Source organism: Vigna unguiculata, chromosome 10 (assembly GCF_004118075.2).
Source record: "Vigna unguiculata cultivar IT97K-499-35 chromosome 10, ASM411807v1, whole genome shotgun sequence".
NCBI classification, from domain to species: domain Eukaryota; kingdom Viridiplantae; phylum Streptophyta; class Magnoliopsida; order Fabales; family Fabaceae; genus Vigna; species Vigna unguiculata.
In genome coordinates this window covers 31,767,409-31,789,611 of record NC_040288.1, presented here as the reverse complement: position 1 = coordinate 31,789,611, position 22,203 = coordinate 31,767,409, and the positions used below count along the sequence as shown (strand labels likewise).

General features: G+C 32.5%; 1 protein-coding gene and 1 pseudogene across 1 annotated transcript; one reads left to right on the top strand and one right to left on the bottom strand.

The window, feature by feature from the left end:
- Nucleotides 1-2,356: 2,356 nt before the first annotated feature.
- Nucleotides 2,357-4,199, bottom strand: LOC114166183. The gene is made up of 3 exons (XM_028050864.1): nt 4,101-4,199; nt 3,986-4,027; nt 2,357-3,528 (listed from the first exon to the last, which is right to left on the bottom strand). The coding sequence occupies exon 3, from the start codon at nt 3,521-3,523 to the stop codon at nt 2,639-2,641; it is 885 nt and encodes a 294-aa protein (XP_027906665.1). The 5' UTR covers nt 3,524-3,528; nt 3,986-4,027; nt 4,101-4,199; the 3' UTR covers nt 2,357-2,638.
- A 7,786-nt stretch (nt 4,200-11,985) lies between these two features.
- The window catches only part of LOC114166355, a 59,449-nt pseudogene continuing 49,231 nt past the window's right edge, over nt 11,986-22,203 (top strand).

Below are 22,203 nucleotides of genomic sequence, written 5' to 3'. Positions count from 1 at the left end.
TATAATGAATAAGATGGGTATATCATGTATTTGGTGTTCTATATGTTGTTATTTTATTTTCTCAGCTCACCCTTTCTGTTTGTGTGTGGCGATGATCATGTAATTCGTTACACGGGAGCAGATGTTGATACAGGTGGTGCTGAGGATGCTCAGATGGCGGAATGAGGGCTAGCATGGGAATAGTGCTAGGGTTTTGCTAAATTGTAATTTATGTTTTAAATACAAATTTTGGTAACTTGTAACCTTTTATGGATTCAATTATGAGTTTTGGCGCGCTATCTTAATAAATTGAAATTTTTCCGCGTTGGGATTTTTTATCGAGACGACTACGAATATAACTATTTTCTTTTATTATTTATTTTTAAGTAATATTCCCTAGGGATGTTACAAGGTCTCCCTTAGGCCGACCTCAACTTGATCATTTTACTTATTTTATGTCGAGGTCTCCTTCGGACCGACCTCAGCTTTATCATGTTATATTTTTACTTGTCCTATACTAGAATATGTGGACGGTTTATGACAACCTTTCATCCCAACAAGTTGAGGACTGTGTACCGTCCAGGGAATGGCCGACCTCAACATGCTCATCAAGATTCCGACTTGATAAATATTTATCATAAAACAACGAGTTTTAGTCATAGGCCGAGGTGACGAGCATTTGGGTCGAGGTGATGAGCACTTGGGCCGAGGTGGCCGAGGTGACGAGCAAATATCACTGGATTTTAGGAATAACCACCCACATGCGAGATTTCAGGAGAGAATAGTGGAGAAGTGGGTAGGTTGGTTAGCTAAAGATCTGGCATTAAAATAGTAGTTTAAAAACTGAAGGACTATATATATACATAAGGGATTAAGGAAAAAAGGGGGGTGAACTCAAGAGTGAGTGAGAGAGAGAGATAATTATTGTTCTGGTTTGTCATCATTCCTAGACTGGAACATATATATATATATATATATATATATATATATATATATATATATATATAAGGGTGCTATAATTTCTCATCTATTGAAGGAATGACAACTACACAGATTTTCTCACAGAGATAGTAATGCCTAAATTACAACTAACACAATATTTGATTACATAATATTTGCTAATAGAATATTTGATATATCTTAACATCATATGATTGTAATTACTTAGAAACAAGTAACTACATACTTAGAAATGAGTAACTACATGTGTACGAAGAAATCATGACATCAATGCTTTCACGACAAGGGGTTCTTTCTTTTATATGGTTATCGTGATTCATGAAAGATATGTAGAGAAAGGGTAACTAGTATTAGATCTAAAGGAATGGTGACTTTTAATGTAACTTCAAGTGAAATTGCTTCTTTGTTACTTTTGGTGGAAAAACACCACATTCTACATTTTGCATGCATACCCCACTTTAATAAAGGGTTAAATATGTTTTTGATCCCTCAAGTTTCAGCGAAATTTGGAATTAGTCCCTCATCAAAACCTTTGACCAATTTAGTCATTCATCTTTCAAAATGTATGAATTTAGTCCTTATAACCAAATTTTGTTAAGTTTATCTGACGTATCAAGCGCATTTCATAATAGTATTTAAATTATTTACACTATTTGACACATTTTTGTTTCAATGTTAACTTAAATACTATCATGAAATGTGCTTGAAACGTCAGATAAATTTAACAAAATTTGGTTAAAAGGACTAAATTCACGCATTTTGAAAGATGAAAGACTAAATTGGTATAAAGTTTTGATGAGGGACTAATTTCAAAATTCACTGAAACTTGAGGGACCAAAAACATATTTAACCCTTTAATAAATTAGGAAAAGTTGCAATCATACGAGTCCATGTATGGAAAGTCTTCCTTATAGAGGGTGAAATAAATGTGTCTCATTGAGAACAACAATACAAAAATGGGTACTCGTGGTTAACTTGAGGGGGAAGCATCATATAAGGATAAAGACCCACAAATCCATTATTTTAAGGTTTTGGGTTAAAGGTAGTATCAAATCTAATGTGTGGGTTAAACTCATGTCTTGTTGGTGTTGTATCTCCCAACATCTTCTCTCGAAAGACATCAATAATTAGAGACTAATTTAGAATCAATAATAATAAGTTACTAACTAACCTTTATAGCTAATATTTTAGAATCTATAGTTTACAAATCAATTATAATTTTTATTAATAATGTATATATTAAAATGTATATTAAACATGATAAATTTTGCATTTATAAATAAAAAAATACAAAAACATGGATCTAAGTCCGCCTATAACAAATTTGTTTGAATATTTTTTATTATCTTCTTTAATTTTCCCTTATTTAAAGATAAGAATGTTATGATAAAAGGAAAGTGACATCTAAGATGTAAAGTGAGTATAAGAATGATAGTTTTTTTATATTAAAGAATAGTAGTTGGAGATAAGATAGTTATTTTAACCGTTTATGCAACCAAGCCAATTGTTTCATCCTAATTGATTAGCAAAAGCAAGCCTACTCCAAATACATTATTACAGGAGGAATGGAGGACAATGATTTTTGTATACATCAAATCAAATAACATCGAACCTGCAACCCCAAAGCATTTAAATAAAAATAATTTCGAATACAAGAAACTAAATGTGAAATTTTTTAGCTCTGGGGAAAAACCATGTTTTAAACTTTCCCCTGTATGCTTTTCTTCTGGCATTCAATGTCAATGTTTGACTCATCTTCTTCAAGGTAACATTCCTCCTTGCTCAACGAAACATACTCCACCTTTTCACCGTATATTCTAACCAAAACCAAGTAGAAACACATAGCGAAAATGGTGATTCCAATCAATAGCCAACTGAACTGAATGTTCACCAAAGCAACAGCACGATGACGAGCCTTATCGTCACTGCATGTGACCTTATATTCTTTAACGTGCGAGACGCACCCTTTGGATTGAAACCCTGGCGTATAAAGCAGAAACCCTGTAACTATAAGCCACACACCGAGGAAAACTATGTTCACGGAACGAACAAAGCCGAGCAAGAAGCTCTTAGGGTAGCCAATTCCCATGAGGGTGGTGATAATGGAAACAAGAATCAGAAGTTGCAAGAAGTAGTGGTATTGGTTTTCTGGTCCAATGTGATTTGAGGAGTGAAAGTGGATGAGGAGGTATTCTTGGGAAAAAGCTAAGGCTCCTAAGAGATGAGTTAACTCGTGTTGAGCTTTAGAGCATTTTGCATCAAGAACTAGGGCAAAGAAGGCATAGACCAAGAAGGACATGGCCATGGAGGAGTGTTCAAAGTTGTGGAGATGGTTGGTGGGAATGGTTCCATCAGGGTCAAATGGTTGGTGATGAACTGGAGAAATGAAAAGCTCCAAGGAGATGAAGATTGTGCTGCATGCCATCACAAAGTAGAGTTCTAAATATCTTGATTTTGTGGTGGGAAACCATAGGGTTGATGTGAAGGATTTGGAACTAAGTGCATGGAGCTTCACGTTGTTGAAGAGATGCCACAAACCAACTACAACAAAGCCAAAGCCAAAAACTTGATGTCCCTCCAACATAGTGACTGTTTAGGTCAACACAAAAGACAAAGTTTAGGTTACATTATCTGGGTGAAATTACTAAGGAAAATGATTTTTTTTATTATCAATGATTGAATTATTCATCATTGAAAACAATAACAAAAATTTAGTTTTTTTTTTCTTATTTAAAATTAAAAATATATGATTGATTTCATTAAAATTAATGACATCTAATGAGTTTTCTAGAAAAAAATAAAATTTGAACACAAGGTAAAAGAGGTTATGAATTCAGCTCCTCCGTCCAATAATATTTGAAATATATAAAGTTGGTTTGATGAGTTTAAAAGAAAGTACTCCCCTTTCAAACATTTACCGCAACTAAAATTTATATAGGAAAAATGGTGTATGATTTCAAGAACTTGTTATTAATTTTACTAATGTTACTTTGAGAGTAAAACTATACTTTTAACTTTGTTTTCACTAAAATATAAACATACTTACTTGGTAGGAGTTTTAATTAGCTGAAGTTCTTGCAGCAAGTAACTGAAGGAAAATGAAAAGAAGTAGTGAGTTCATATTCTAAGAAATGAAAACTAAATAATTAAGAAGCACTAACACAATAATGAGATGATCCTTTTATAGAGAGCTCTTATTGTGAAGGGTACACGACCTAAAACCTCCTTGCACAAGGCAAAAGGTTGGTGTGGTGAGTGACTTATAAGGCAAAAGGGTTGGCATTTTACGCCAAGCAAAGTTATAGGGCCAACTAAAAGTAGGGTTGTTAAGTTGCTTTTACATTAATATAATTGTATGATAATATAAACAACTATACCATTATGAAAAGTTGGGGTGTTATAAAGTGCTTTTCCTTAATTTAAATGTTAATTGTACCATTCTCGAAGTTGGGGTTGTTAAACTAAGGTGCTTTTCCATTAACAATATTGTTAAAAAAAATTCAGGCTTTGCACGTGGAAAAAATTCCTCCTAATTTAACTACAAATATTTGTTTTACATAATATTTTTTTTTCACTTGTTATATTTTCCTTTGTTTTCTATTGATGTATTTGTTAATCTATGTACTATATCAACCGATCTCTTAATATTTTACATTTTTTAATTATACATTACCTTAGAAGTCATCAAAAATATTTATTTATTTTTTGGTCGGCACAAAACAGATAATTTCTTTATAAGTACAAAATAATGGTTACAGAATAACAGTAATATGATTTGATTCATGAACACACAAAACCTTAAAGTAATTGGTAAAAAGAGTGTAAATTAATATTACGTATTGTCATTTTTTTTTCAACTTCTATGGATAAAAAAATTATAATAGTATTCTTATTGATTCATTTCCACCACGAAATTTATATTGGTGCGCGTATAAGTAATGGCAATATCACGTCACTTGGGATGAGAGTCACTAAAAGTTTTTACGTCAAATAAGAGTCGTTGAAGGTGTGAAAGTTAGAAAGTAAAAGAGACAAAATAAAGGTCACGTGAGAAAATGAAAAAGACTTACAATGACAAAGGAATTTATCAATTTCAACATGTTTTTGTCAAAGAAAAATAATACTTTTGCATCTAAAAAAAATATGGGTTAAATATATTTTTTTTCCTTAATTTTTAGTAAAAATTAAAATTAACCCCTTTTTCGAAATCTTAGTTCAATTTAGTCCCTTAATTTTAAAAATGCATAAATTTAGTCATTTTAACCAAATTTTGTTAAATTTATTTAACATTTCAAACAAGTTTCATGATAGCATTTGAGTTTTACTCTGTTTCATACATTTCCGTTTTAATATTAGTTGAGAAATACGTTTAAAAGACCAAATAAGTTTAATAAAATTTGGTTAAAAGGATCAAAATTCACACATTGTAAAAGGTAAAAAACTAAAATGGTCAAAAATTTCAAAGAATGACTAATTATAATTTTTACTCAAAGCTAAGGGACCAAAAACATATTTAACCCAAAAAATATATAGTCGCTCACTTTAATAATATTAGAATTTTAAAATTAAAAAATAAAATATATAATTAAAATATTATTATTTTTAATTATTAAGTAAATCTTTTCTTTTGGTAAAAGATTACCACCTTTTGTTCAATCATGTTTAATAAAATTACAAACAACATTACAAGTAACTATATTGTCCCAATATAGTCTAATAGAGTGCGTGAATGTGTATTCAATATTTTGCAAGATAAATCTTATTCATAAAATCTCACAAATTCTACGTCCCAACACTATTATTTTTCTTTTGCAAATAATAATTCTTTTTAAGGTGTTGACTATAAATCAAAATATACATAATTGTAAGGTTTTGATCATGTGTGTGCTAAGTATTTCAATTTTGCTATATAAGTATTTATATCCCAGTAAATTATCCCTGCAAATAGTTTGATTACTAGTTCCATTAGCTTCAAAACATTAGTGAAGCTCATAATTTGGTTACCTCGTTTTTTTTTTTTTTTCATTAAGCACAATAAACAATTCAAGTTTAATCTTCATCAAAAGAAAGAAATCAATGAAATCCACCTAAAGTTTGAATTTTATATGAACTTCACATATCAAAATGTATCACTATAAAAGCTTGAGGCATGGTATTTAGAATTAATGGAAATTAAGTTTTAGACATTTTTTTCATAATCACAAATATCATAATGAAAGAAACATCATGTTTTCTAAATAAACCACGACATACCTTTTTAAATCCCAAATGAGGTATGGCCAAGTGCCAATGTCATAGCTAGATTTTTTTTTTCCTCTTGAAGTTATCAACAGTAAAAAAAATATTTTATTGATTATTAGACTTTTTATTATTGTAACGAAGATTTTTTATACTGATTAAAAAACTTTCTATAACAATTTTAAAATCTATATAAATAGAGTTGGTATAAAAAAGTTTTCACTTTTTATATCGATTAGAGAACCAATAAGAGTCTATAATCTACATCAATTTTGGTTATAATCAGTACAGAAAGTGTCACTTATGCCTTCATGCTTGTTTAATTAATTTGAATTAAGTTTGGATTACTATTTTAAATTTTATCGAGAAGATTTATATTTTTTGTTTCATTTTTTCTAACTTCTAAATTTTTAAACTTTCACTTTAATATTTTTCTTTTAACATTTCAATTTGGTGATGCAAATGAGCTCGAGTATCTATTGGGTACAAGCGCTTTGAAAAAGAATCGGCAGAGGATTAGGAAGAACGACAACAAAGAGATCAATAGTTTAATTTTTGTATGAGTATAGTTTTAAATTCTAAATTCAATTTTTTATATTTAGAACATTGTGTAATTTTTTCCAATATTATGTATTTTTTTTCAACATTATGTATTTTCTTTATTTATATTTACATTGTAATAGTTAATATTTTATCAAATCATTAAGAAAATTAATTTTGGTTAATATTTGTGTACTTTACAAATTTATATATTTTGTTTATTTTTTATTGTAAAAAGAATTTCATTAAATTAATAAATTATAAATGTGGGTAGGTAATAATAAATAAAGGAGGTTTTAAACTTTCACAAAATAATAGTCACTAATAAAAGAGGTTAAAACCCTCCATAAAATAACCTCCGCAATATAAATATAATTTAGATACTAGGGGTTGCTCAAAACCTCCACAAATAATTTGTGACAAGTTTAACTGTGAAGGTTCAAAAAATCTCTGCAAATTAATTTGTAGAGGGTGAAAACCCCTGCAAATTGAAAAAAAAAAAAAAAACTCCACTAAAAAATATTTTTTTTGTAGTGATTTGTGTATCGGTTTGGTTAATAAAAAAATAGAAAAATAGATTATTTACATTTGGAATGAGGAAAGTATAATTAGAAGCTGAGTCGTATACACTTAGAATGAATGAAAGTTTTAATGAGTTAATTGAAGCTAATTTAGTTAACAAAAATTATACTTTGACTCCTATTTTTGTTACTCTTATCATTTACTTCTTGACATAGTTTAGTGTGACCATTAATTCTTTCAAAAAAAAGATAATAGTATAATAATCAATAATTCACATTAAGTCATACGTCAGGGATTAAATGGTGAAAGTCAAAAAATGGAAGTCATAATATTATTGTTCTTTAGTTAATTCAAAGTCTCTGATTATAGATTATAAAAATAGTCAATGAAAAATTCAATTACAAAATAGGTAGAAGATCAAACTGTCCTTTTATTTTTATTTACTTTTATATGTTTTTCTTTTATATTTTTTAAAACCCCTTTTTTCTCTTTATTGTTTACATTTCTAACCCTTTCTACAAACTACAATAAATATTGTTCTAAGCGAAGTTCTTGTATCGAATCGTCTATAGATATTATCCTTTTTACATTAACATCTATTTGATAGTTATAATGATAACTAATCAAACATTACTACTCTTCTATCATGTTTACACTTTATGGATGGTTTTACTTTTGTTTATATTTAACTTTTTTTTTACTGAAACATTCTTGTCTTTTTCCCTTCTTTCCACTCTTTTCCTTAAGTTTCTTCTAAAAATCATTATAAATATCAAAATAATTTATAAGAAAAAAATTCTTTCAAAAGTGACACTGAAAAAGTTTAAAACAAATTATAACATCAAAAAGAAATAGCAAAGACCAACTCCACAACAAGACACTTGATAGGACAAACACATTGTTAAACAAAAAAAAAAACTCGAATTAAACTATAATTAAGACACTTACTTAAGCTAAATTAGGTCATATATATATATATATATATATATATATATATATATATATATATATATATATATATATATATAACTTACTGCAAACAGTAAATGTTTTGTTTTTCATTTTCTTTTGCATTTGTTCTCTTTTACGTTTTCTTCTTTTTTTTTCCCACAAAAATTCTACTTCATCAAATTGACATGAAAATATAAATTTTATTAACAAGTTGTTGATGCCAAATGATGATGATGACGAAACAAGTTTAATTGAGTTTGATTTAAATATTCTCTCTCCAATTATTGGGGTTGGTTTACATTGCGTAGTAGAGTTTATTTTTCAACAAGTGGTTTAATTTGGTGACCTATTCAAAATCAAGTGTCATATAATTTGTAATTTGTAGCCCCTTAAACAATTATATCATCATTAGAACTATTACAAACCTTATTAGGACCATTCATAGGTATTATACCAAAGTAGTAGTTGCTTCAATAATATTAAATTCTTTATTTATTTCAGCAATAATAATTGGTGGCATCATCTTATTATTCTTCTTTTAAGGACCACAACTATGATCCTACTATTATGGATATATCCGACTATCAAAACAACGATTATTAACCTAATAATTTCATTGCAATGATGCACTGAAAAAATGTTGAAACTAATGTATTCGTGTCAAGGTTGTATATAACACAAATAGGTTTGTGTTTTGAATATGTATTCCTGCTATAATCAATAATTAAAAAACTCAAAAATAGGTAATGAATACAAGAAACAGAAAATGTCACAGCTTTGAATACATTTTAAAATTTCTTTAGTATTGATAACTTACAAAGAATATATCAATTGAGAGCATTTTAGATACAATTTTTTTTAATTTCAATTCTGTATTTTATTTCAATTTAGATATCTTTCTCATATCTCATATAAATGGTTCAAAAATGTCAATTTCGAATTATTTTTTGGATACCATGTGTTGTGCACACATCGAATCTTTCCTTTAATAACACATGTTCAAACAAATACGGAAGAAAATATGTCATTTATAGTTAATGTAGTTGGATTACTAAAATTGTTGATGATATTTCATTTATTTGGAACTTATCATGAACTACTTGGTGATATTGACCATTTTTAATGATTTCTCACTTGTGGAAGTTGATTATTATTATTATGGATACACATTTAACATTTTTCATCGTTATAGTGACGATGAGATAAATTAAATTTTTGAAAAATTCTTTGCAATTCATGAATATTAACACTAAATGGCGTTCTTATGCACGTGACTATTTGAGTAAAGTCCAAATTTTTAAAGGCTTTTGTTTTGAATGATGTATGGTGGAAAAAATTGAATAAGCTTTGATTGAGCTTATACATGCTTAGAGTTGGTGATAACTTTGAATCTTAGGTAAGTTTATCCTATGAATACTTATTTCTTTTTTTTAATAATTTTTTTTTTTTTTGTAAATAGTTAGAAAACTACTGTTTTTTATAATGTAATTTTTTTTTCTCGATCTATATTTATACATATTATTGTGAATAATGGCTTTAAGAGACTTCAAATAAGACTACATGGGAATAGATATATTTTTAGGGAGAGAAATAGAATATTGCTTAATAATATTTGAATAGTTGGAATATTTAATTAATTTGTTTGTCAAGTTATATATATTTATATTTTAATCTTTAACTATTATCTTTATAAGAATATTTTGAGAATTTGGTGAATACTTTGATTTCACTGTTATAAAACAATAACTTAAGTCAATTTATTCTTATTATAATGCAATAAATATATGAAATAAATTGCAAAAAAAAAATATTTGTAAGTGAATTAACCCACTAACCCGTGGTAGATTGGATCGATTGTAATTTCTAACTCATCAAAAAGTGAGACAGGTTAAATCACTTTGACATCCCATCATATAGAGGAAGATGGAAAAATTGTTTGGAGACATGTAATCAAATGGAGTTTAAGTATTGATAACTTATCTTCATTGAGTTTAGGCAATAAGATTCATTCTAGAAGGTATGATACTATCAGTGTATTTAGATTATTGTTTGAACACTCAAAAGTCACTTAAAGAACATTGAAAGTCACGTTCACTTGTTTGACAATTTTTTTTTTGAAGTTTCATTGTTTATTAAATAGATTCAAAGTTTGGTTTCATTCAGATAAACACTCTTGATATTTTTTTTTGTTGGATGATGTTTCAATTTAATTCAACCAAATTTAATTTTTTCAAGAGTAATTCAAACATACTCTATGTCATCAAAGATTCTGAATTATACATTCTAGAACGTAAAATAAAAAAAAAATATTTTAAATTGTACAATCTAAAATATAAAATAAAAATTATATTTTGAATTGTGTAATTTAGAAATAACTTTTTTTTATTTCAAATTGTGAAAATTCGAAATATAATTTTTTACATTCTGAATTATGCTTTCCGAAATATTTTTGAATTATATTATTCAGATTTCGAAAATGATGGGATAAAATAGGAATTTTAAAAATATATGAAGGTGCAAGAAGAAATTATGGAAGTATAAAAAGAAATGTCTAAAAAATAGAGACCCATCAAAACTTGAGATTCTCACCAAAACTAAGGAAGTATTTTAAGTCATAACTGACATACTCAATTGAACATTAAACATTAATAGTTAAGGTGACAAATTTAATTTAATTCTAATTTCAATGAAATGTGAATTTCATAATTCTAATATATATTATATTAATGTCTTAGTATATTTATCCATTCATATCTTATATCAAAAGCTAGCTCGAATATCTTAATTACATAAATTAATGCACATTTAATCTTATATTAATGTAAATCTGCGGATCTTATCTTTCAATCATATTTTATTTTAATGTGCAAGGAAACAAAACATTTTTTTAAGAAAATTTGAGAAAAAATTATGATTAATTATAATATAAATAACACACATTTGTTGTGTATTAAAAGAAATGTATAAGAAGAATTTTTTCCTGAAAAAAAAAAATAGTGAAAAGCAAAAGGGTAAAATAGGATACATAATAAAGGCGCCATCGAGCTAACCGTTGGTTTCTCAAAATTCCATGTTTGACTGGGCAAAACCACACAGACAGAAACGGAAAATACTTATAGCCTCTCCGTTAGTTATAGTCGCTTTGCCAAATCCCAATTCCACCCTCACTCTCGCGCCCAATTCGCCTTCTCTTTCTTTCTCCCTCTCATTTTTTTTTTTTCATTCCCGAGCTTCGATCAAGTCTCAACGTCACTTCACGCTGCGTTCATCGGCGCCGAGGTATCCATTTCTTACCATTCTTTTTTTCTTGAATCTCACGTCACCGAAACAATTCCGATTTCTTCACCGCGATCATTTTTTTTTGCCTTCGTGTAATGTATGCATGAGAGTGTTTCCGTTTTTGATGCGATGAAACTATCTCTGCTGTGTTGATTTGCTCTCGCAATGTGTGAGGGATTCGAGCTGATTTCAGATAATGTGAGTGAATAATCATAACCAGCTAGCGAGTTTCAAGTAGTGTAGGTGATTGAGAACGCATTTCTTAGTTACTAAGTTAAGCCGGCACTTTTTAACGGTTTTATTTTGACGAAATTTTGTGGTGGTGTTTGTTTTTAGTTTTGTAATTTAATGTTTATCGATTGCAAGTATTATACTATATATTTTTCTAATCTCTTGATATCGGTTATTGGTTTCCTTGTCTAATTTAAACTTTTTGATTGGATAATTTTTTAGTTGTGTTATTTTCAGGTGGATTGCTGGTTTAGTTATTTGAATGAGTATTTATTAGCTTCTTTGGTGATAGTATAATGGAGGAAGAGGAAGAACCAAAAGAGACAAAAATATCTGATAATGGATTGCATGGTCATAGAGTGAATAGTTTAAAATATTCGTCTGGGGTGTACTCAACAGAGGGTAATCTTTACCCAGTTCCTGACATGTCGCATGATCGTCTTATTTCTAGCCCTGGGTCAGAGGGGCATTTTGGTCACACCGACAAGGAGTATCCTCCATCAGTTAATTTTGGTTCGCCTACATATTCTTCTGTTAGTTCTCCACAAAAGTCTTGGGAAAAAAATGCAGGGCAAAATTCGTCTGCAGAATTATTGCATTTAATTGATTCTGCTATAATGGGGAAACCTGAAGGTATGGAGAAACTGAAGAATATTGCAAGCGGAGTAGAGAGTTTTGGGAATGGTGAAGAAATGGACAGCGTGTCTTTCTTAATAGTAGATTCACTTCTTGCAACAATGGGCGGTGTCGAAAGTTTTGAAGAGGACGGTGATAATCCTCCTAGTGTAATGCTGAACTCTCGGGCAGCTATTGTGTCAGGTGAACTGATTCCCTGGCTTCCTTACGTTGGTGATTCTGATGTTGTCATGTCACCTAGGACACGAATGGTAAGGGGACTTCTTGCTATATTAAGGGCGTGCACCAGAAACAGAGCAATGTGCTCAATGGCTGGTCTTTTAGGAGTACTGTTGAGAACAGCAGAAAAAATTTTCACTGTAGACGTTGGCTTAAATGGGCAAATAAGGTGGGATGGAACTCCGTTGTGCCGCTGCATACAATACTTGGCTGGGCATTCTCTTACTGTTAGTGATCTTCGTAGATGGTTTCAAGTCATTCCAAGAACACTCACCACAATTTGGGCTTCACGCTTGATGCTTGCATTGGAAAAAGCAATCAGTGAAAAGGAATCTAGTGGACCAGCTTGCACTTTTGAGTTTGATGGGGAAAGTTCTGGTTTGCTGGGTCCAGGTGAGGGTCGCTGGCCATTTATCCACGGGTATGCATTTGCAACATGGATCTACATTGAATCATTTGCTGACGCACTAAATACAGCAACAGTTGCCGCTGCAATTGCTGCGGCTGCATTTGCTAAATCAGGTAAGTCATCAGCTATGTCAGCTGCTGCAGCAGCTAGTGCTCTTGCTGGTGAAGGTACGGCACACATGCCACGTTTATTCAGTTTTTTATCTGCTGATAATCAGGGTATAGAGGCTTACTTTCATGCTCAGTTTTTGGTTGTTGAAATTGGTTGTGGAAAGGCAAAGAAATCTGCTTTACATTTTACTTATGCATTTAGACCACAATGCTGGTACTTCATTGGTCTTGAACATACAAGCAAAACTGGTATCCTTGGGAATGCAGAAAATGAAATTAGATTGTATGTAGATGGGTCTTTACACGAAGTTCGTCCTTTTGAGTTCCCCAGGATTTCCAAACCCCTTGCATTTTGCTGCATAGGAACTAACCCTCCTCCTACTATGGCTGGTTTGCAACGGCGACGCCGTCAGTGCCCGTTGTTTGCGGAGATGGGGCCTGTGTACATCTTCAAGGAACCAATTGGCCCTGAAAGGATGGCACGCTTGGCTACTAGAGGAGGGGATGTAGTACCTTCTTTTGGCAATGGAGCAGGACTACCATGGCTTGCAACAAATGCCCATGTGCAGAGCAAGGCAGACGAAAGTGTTCTTTTGGATGCAGAAATTGGAGATTTCATTCACCTACTCTATCATCCTAGTTTGCTCAGTGGGCGTTTCTGTCCAGATGCTTCACCTTCTGGTGCTGCAGGTCAGATAATTTCTGGGTGTTGATTTTACGGTAATATATAAAATTTTCTGCTACTGCTTAAGTATGTTATTTTTTATGAAAAAAACGCTTGATAAATAATCTAATTGTTATTAATAGGATATTAAATGCTCAACTATAAGTTATTAAAAGGTTCCAGACGTGGTAATGTTTCTCTTTTGCCATCTCTCAATCTTAAAGATGTCCTTTATGTTTCAAACCTTTCTAATAATCTTATTTCCGTTCAAAAACTTACTTGTGATCTAAAGTGTTCTCTAACCTTATTTTCCACCCCTGACCTAAAGTGTACTTATACCATCTCAAAGTTAGAAGAAAATAATTTCTCTCTATTCAGCCACATTATATACATGTATTAATTGGATAATTTAGGAAGCAAACACATCCTATTCTATGAAACAAATGCTTGAGATTGCGGGATTGATACGCTAGTGATATAACCAAAGTATAGAATTAAATCCGATAGAAATAAAATCTAAAAGTTCCTAAAATATTCCGAGAGACTAAAATCTTAAACTTCCTAAAATATCTCGAGAGGGAAGGACTAGAAACATTGACGAACATAATTGAAGAATTAAGACTATTAACAAAATTTCTAGGGACTAAATAGGAGAGGTGAGAATTGGTTGTTGTAAGTAGGAGATGGAACCAAAAAATAGGGATTTTCTACAGCTATGGATTTTCAAGCTCATGATGAAAGGTGTGATATTTCTGAAATGCTAAATTTATGGAAGTGTGATATTTTTCATTGATTTTTCTTTTGGAAGGCCAAACATATTTTTCATTGATTTAAATGAATTGGATGCATTGTATTATATGATACATAGCTCAGATACATGATACCGATAATAAACCTAACTGGAGATGATATAACTGTCTAACAAGTGAGTGGGAAAGAAGGATATATAACAATTTAGGTCATGAATGGGAAATGGGAAAGAAGGTTATCAAACTAGAAGGGTTGTATTGTTTTAAGAACTTGGGAATTAAAGATAGTATGAGTACACAAATAGGACCTCTAGTCTCCAATCTTGCACTACTTTTGAGATCTCTCAAATTTGGCTTCTCTACCGGCATCTAAGGCATCCTTCCTTTTCTGTTTTAAAGTCCATGTTCCCTTCCTTATTGCAAAGAGTCTGTTTAGTAATTTAAATGCGAGGTGTTTCAACTTGCAAAATACCATCATACCACATATCATTCCAATAATATAAAGAGTGTCCATTCTTTTGATTTAATTGACTTTGACATTTGGGGGCCTACACCAAACAATGTATATCTGGTGCTAAATGATTTGTCATGTTTATTGTTGATTGTACTTGTGTTACATGGATTTTCCTCATGAAAGAAAAATCTGAAGTTTTTACTTTATATGTCGAATTCTTCCATATGGTAAAAATACAAGTTGAAAAGTTAACCAAACATTTACGTTCTGATAATGAGAGGGAATATATAAATAATGACATGTCTAAATTCCTTTCCAAAAATGGTGTTTTCATGAATTTACTTGTGTGGATACACTACAACAAAATGACATTACTAAAAGAAAAAATAGGCATCTTTTTGAGGTGATACAGACACTTCTTTTCCAAATGTATGTCCCTAAATATTATTGGGAGAGACTGTCGTTACTACTGTCTATCTTATCAAGCGTTCCCCTTCGAGTCCTAGATGGTCTAAGCCACATTGGGTTCATGTCTTCCTTCTTTCCATCTATTCGTTTTCTTTCTTGTCTTCATAGTCAGGTGTTTGGATGTGTTGTGTTTGTCCATATTCATAATCAGTTCTGTGGAAGGTTAGATCCTAGAGCTATTAAATGCATACCCTTTGTTTATGCATCTAATAAAAAGGGATATCGTTGTTACCATCCTCCAAGTCAAAAGTTTTTTTTTATCTCCATGGATATCACTCTTTTAATGAAACTAAATCTTTTTACAAACGTCCTCAGTTTCAGGGCGAGAGTTGTTTTGAAGCTAGGTCTTCTAAATGTCTTGAGACATCTTTTGTCCCTTTCTTACAAGAACCATCTCATACTACTTTTGGTACCCTTGATACTTCTCCCGGCACATCTCGTATGGATATCTCTGAAGTTGCTCCTAACAAAGGCGTCTTTGTTTCCGATTTAAGGTCAACTTCAGAAATTAGTCATGTTTCTAAAGTTGCTCCTAATAAGGGCATCTTTGTTCCCGAGTCACGGGCAGTTCCAAAAATTAATCATCCAGAGAATATCTTCTGTATACAATGCAAGAGGAGACAAAAGCATCCTAACCCGATCCAAGAACACCACCAATCATCTAACTTGGGTGTAAGTGCTCCTTCTTCTAACACCCTTGAACCTTTAAAAAATTCCTTGAATTTTAATTGTTGACTTGACCAAGAGGACTTTCCCATTGGTTTGAGAAAAGCAACTCAGTCGTGTACCAAGTATCCTATTTCTCATTTTATGACTAGTAAAAACCCATCTATGTTGCCCTAGAGTTTCCTTTCTGCCATTTACGTAATTAGAGTCCCTACTTCAGTTCAAGAAGTATCGAAGGATGAGAATTGGGTTGATGCCATGAATGAAGAGATGATTGCGTTAGAGAAGAATCAACATGGGAAATTCTTAATAGACCACAAGATAAAAGGACAATAGGAAGCAAATGGTTTTATAATGTAAAATATAAATATGATGGCACATTGGAACGTTACAAAGCAAGGTTTTTTGCTTAAGGATTTACTGAAACTTATAGTGTCGATTATGAGGGGACATTTGATCCAGTGGCAAAAATGAACACCTTTAGAATTATTCTCTCATTAGCAACTTATTTGGTTTGAGAATTCCAACAACTTGATGTGAAAAATGCTTTCTTTCATGGACAATTAGAGGAAGAAGTCTACATGAACATTCCTCTAGATTTTAGGCCTATTGAAGAAGGGAATAAAGTATGTAGGTAGAAAAAAGCCTTGTACAGACTCATGCAATCACCTCGTGCTTGGTTTGGTAGACTCACTCAAGTTATGATCTCCATGGAGTATCAACAAAAGTCAAGGAGAGGGTACCCTATTCATCAAACATTCCTTAAAAGGAGAACTTACTCTACTCTTGGTCTATGTTGATGATATGATTATTGCAGAAGATGATGAACATGAGAAACAAATCTTGAAAGAAAAGGTTGCTGCTCAATTTGAAATGAAGGATATAGGAAAATGAAGTACTTCCTAGGGATAGAAGTATCTTACTCAAAGAAAGAAATCTTTATCTCCCAAAGAAAGTATGTTCTTAATCTTCTCATAGAAAGAGTTAAGATTGACTATAAGACCAATGAAGTTCCTATAGGACAAAATCATGGAATTGAGAGTGATAAAGGTAGTTCTACTGTGAATAAAGGCTAATATCAAAGACTTGTTGAGAAGCTCATTTACTTAGCTCACACCAAACTTGACATAGCCTATGTTGTGAGTGTAGTTAGTCGGTTCATGCATGATCCTAGGAAGACACATTTACAAGTTGTAAAGAAAATCCTTCAATATTTGAAGAAAAGTTTAGGAAGGGGATTATTGTTCAAGAGGAGTGAAAAAATAAGAATGGAAGTGTATCCTGATGTAGATTATCCAGGGTCTATATATAGTTGTTTTTAGTATAAAAAGTGAACATTAACACTTCTAAGAAAACCATTTTATTGGAAGATAATGTAATTTCATATTTATTTAGAGAACCATGCCCATGAAAATACAGAATATTCTACCATGCAATATTATTTGAGTCATCGAGTAAGTAACATTGTAGATTTCTTTTGTGTAACTTATGCTTAGCTGGCCAGGCATGATATAACTGTTTCTTGTGCTTGATTAGCTGAATTCAGTTTCTTTATCCGTTATGTGGTCTGATTTACGAATTAACTACAGATTAGTAGGTGTTACAATTTAGTCTCTTTCTTTCTATTCTCTTCCCTTTCTCATTATTTTTAGTTTTAGTGTAGACGAATCCCCATGAGGTCGCCGGTTCTTTCCATCTCTCGTCAGTTCTTAATTTTGACATCACTGATTATTTGTAGGATATTCCATGGCTTGTTCTTAGGAAGTCCAACAACAACAACAGCCAAGTCTTTTTGAACAGTTACATGGATTAAATGACGTCCCAATATCATGTCATAAATCATGTCTATAGACAAAGTATCGGTATTTAAATCCTTCTAAGAAAACAACTTTGTGTACAATATTTTAGCATTTAAAATACAGATCATTAAGTTTAGTGAAATAATTACATGTATTTCAGACCATGATAAAATTTCTTTTATCAAGGTATGTAAAATATGCACTGCTGTACTTGTTATGGTTGGTTCCTTTATTGTGATTCAGGAGTGCTTCGACGCCCAGCAGAGGTTCTAGGGCAAGTCCATGTTGCTACACGAATTCGACCTGTGGATGCTTTGTGGGCATTGGCTTACGGTGGTCCATTATCTTTGCTTCCCTTAGCAATTAGCAATGTACACGAGGATACTCTAGAACCACGGAAGGGGAATATTTCTGTGTCTGAAGCCACTTCATGTCTTGCTGGTCCAATATTTCGAATTATATCAATGGCCATCCAATATCCGAGGAACAATGAGGAGTTGGCTCGTTGCAAAGGACCTGAGATTCTTTCGAAGATTTTAAACCACCTTCTCGAAACCCTGGCCTCACTTTGTGAAGGAACATATGATGGTGTAGGTGATGAGGAACTTGTTGTTGCAGTTGTCTCACTTTGTCTATCTCAAAATATCAACCATACTCTCAAAGTGCGTCTCTTCACCACACTGTTGCTGGATTTAAAAATTTGGAGTTTATGTAGTTATGGCATACAAAAGAAGCTTCTATCATCACTTGCCGACATGGTTTTCACTGAGTCGGTAGCGATGCGAGAGGCCAATGCCATTCAAATGCTTCTTGATGGCTGTAGAAGAAGCTATTGGACTGTTCCAGAAAAGGATTCAGTAAATAACTTTTATCTAACTGGATCAACAAGACCGATTGGTGAGGTCAATGCTTTGGTTGACGAGCTCTTAGTGGTAATTGAGCTTCTAATAGTGGCAGCATCTCCTACATTGGCATCAGATGATGTTCGATGTTTACTTGGGTTCATAATTGACTGTCGACAACCTGGTCAGGTAAGAAATATGTTAATATGAAGCTCGCAACATCTTATAATTCATGTTTCTTATAATAAAATATTCTGATGTCACGATTCTGCAGTTCGTGTCATATAATACAGAAATACTGTACTATAAAATAACATCCTTTTAGGCCATTCTTGTTGAGGTTATCCGTATTCCGAAAGGCTTTCCTAGTTTATTTCATGCTTCCGATGGGTTCTTCTTATAGTTTTTACCTTTGGTTTTATGTTTTAAGATATTTTAGTAACTTTTTTTATACTCTGTTTTCATTTTTGCTTTCTATTTTTAAAACTTTATGCAGAAAAAGCAACTTATAGATTATTTTTTAAATATTTATTTATTTCAAAGATAGTTTGTGACTTTATGAAAAGAAAACGATCTTTGTTATTATTGATTGATCAAAATTACACTGGACTTGGCAGAAATTGGGTGCAGAAATCTTACCAAACCTTGATTAGTTGTTCTGTCATAAGTATGAGAGAAGTCTTTAGTCGTTCTGTCAATAGAGCCATCTACCATTTACTTGATGGTAAAACTTGAAGAGGATCAATATCAACAAGAGAAGATTTTTATTTAATTCAATAGCATAAAAGAGAATATCACCATGTATATACAGGAAGACCAATCTCGAAAGTAAATATTAGAAAGAAATTTCTAGAATCTTTTACAGCTTCTAAGCTTTTAACAGTACATTTAATATCCTAATGTAGCTCATAAACTATATTATTTTCTGAACGATTTTTCTTTAATAAAGTGTTATGTATTTGTGTGGGATTGGTCATGTACCATAGCTTGGAAATCTTGTATTTATTTCTTATTAGTCCATGTTCAGTTAATAAAGAAATCACACAATATCTTTCTAGAAGCCTAATGATGAGGAAGAGGGAGAATATTCTCCTATCATTACAAAATCATCAAAAATCTGCATTCTTTCCCCTTCAAGTGTGAAGTGGTTCCCACTCAAATCCAAAATGCTCTGCTTTTCCACTTCGAAGCAAAATTAGGGGTGTGGTGAGTACACTCCCTTGGGCTAAATTCCTCCTTGGCCTCCATTTCTCTAGAAGGTGACAACCTCAAAAAGGGAAGTGCCACTAGCAACCCTAGAAAACACAAGAAACAAACATGGGTCTCTTTATTCAAGACAAAAACTAAACAAACTTGAAGAAAGGTGAAGAAACCTCCCTCCTAATCATGCTTATTTTCCCTAAGCACTTTCCTCTATCTTTGGTAGGGGCCAGGTGCTCATTAATTAATGTGGGTGGAGCCGAACATTACTTGGACATAAAAACTAAATGTTCAAAAGATTTATAGACATACTCAAGGACTATAATGTGCAAGGCCGATGTATGATTTTCTGGTGGACTCAAACCGTGAATTTTTGTTATAGCTAAAAGAAAGTGTTCATTAGCATCACTATGCTATGAAAACAATCCCAACTAGGTTCACACAACATTACAACATTAACCATTTGCAGCATACTTAGATATTATTAAAAGAGAGAAAAACATATATAAGATGAGGGATTTGAACCAAACCCATTAACAAAATCTAAACAAACCTATTAAAAGGTAAATGATATTGTCCTTGAAGAGACCAATACTAATAAAAGAAGGCATAACATCCCACCAACTATTAAAATGATATTTAATACCTTGTGCTCCAAGTAAGTCAAAACATCTTTTACCCTCTTTACATATATGTGAAACTTTCCTCAAGAGCCATACAATTTAACCATCCATTCAAAAGTCTCTAAGGAACAACAATAAATGTTGTAAATGCATGAACGAGACTGAGAGTGGTACTATCACTTTCAATCCACACCGTTAGAGTGAATACTTAGTTATATTTTGCATGTAGTGTGTTATAGTTGTTAGCAATTACTATTATTATGGACTAGACTTTAAGTCTAACTCAACCTTACAAAACTGGCTTTTAAGGTGAGGTTTGTACCCATTATATATTGTAAATTGACCTTATCTCTAGTCAATGTGGGCTTCCAACACACTCCCTCACGTCAAGACATTAATGGGTGGTCCGCTAGTGGGTGAAACAATAGATCCAACAAACAACAAACTTTGCTAGGATAGGCTCTAACATGGTTCTGATACCATGTTACATTTGTTAGCAAGTTGTCCTAAAGTATGAGATGAAGTGGGTCCTAAATGTTAGGTTTTACAGAGGGGGTTTCACCGGGGAGAACAACACCAATGAGACCTGAGCCCAACCACATAAGATACTGACACCACTCTCAACCCAAAACCTTAAGGCAATGGGTTTATGGGCCTTGATCCTTATATGGTGCTCTACTTTCTCAATTCTGGTCAATGTGGGACTTAGACTCACACTTGGATTCCTAACATTCTCCCCCTCAAGGGTGAGTCCCTTCAACCACATTGGTACACTCCCCTTCCAGCGGAAGCATTCCCAACCACACGAGTACCCCTTCTCGTACCCCTTCTCGTACCGCCGTTCATCTTAACGGGACACGCTTACCTGGAACCCTTGCCAGGAAGACTTTCGATACAGGGACCATACTGTACTCGTCTGAGCCGGTTTCAACCATTGGCTCTGATACCACTTGTTCGGTTTTACAGAGGGGGTTTCACCGGGGAGAACAACACCAATGAGACCTGAGCCCAACCACATAAGACATTGACACCACTCTCAAGCTTTGGGTTGAGAGTGGTGTCAGTATCTTATGTGGTTGGGCTCAGGTCTCTTTGGTGTTGTTCTCCCCGGTGAAACCCCCTCTGTAAAACCTAACAAGTGGTATCAGAGCCGATGGTTAATACCGGCTCAGACGAGTGCAGTACCAGTATGGTCCTAGTATCGAAAGTCTTCCTGGCAAGAGTCCCAGGTAAGGGTTCCAGGTAAGCGTGTCCCGTTAAGAAAAAACGGCGGTACAGAAAAGGGCAGAATAGGAGTACTCGTGGTTGGGAAGTCCCACATTGACCAGAATTGAGAAAGTAGAGCACCATATAAGGATAAAGACCCATAAACCCATTGCCTTAAGGTTTTGGGTTGAGAGTGGTATCAATGTCTTATGTGGTTGGGCTCAGGTCTCATTGGTGTTGTTCTCCCCGGTGAAACCCCCTCTGTAAAACTTAACACTAAATCAGGTGGTTGCGAGGAAGCAACTTGGGCAATTGCAGCAGATCGAAAAGGACGACCATGTAAGACATAACACCTGTCAATTTGTGACCAAGCTTGTGACAATGTTCATACTTATGACGTCCTTTGCTTGGCTTGGGAAGGCAATTGCAATCATACACAGATAATATTCTTATAGTTT

Excerpts from the sequence above, each read along its gene's own strand:
- LOC114166183 (XM_028050864.1), bottom strand. The coding sequence starts at position 3,523 with ATGTTGGAGGGACATCAAGTTTTTGGCTTTGGCTTTGTTGTAGTTGGT.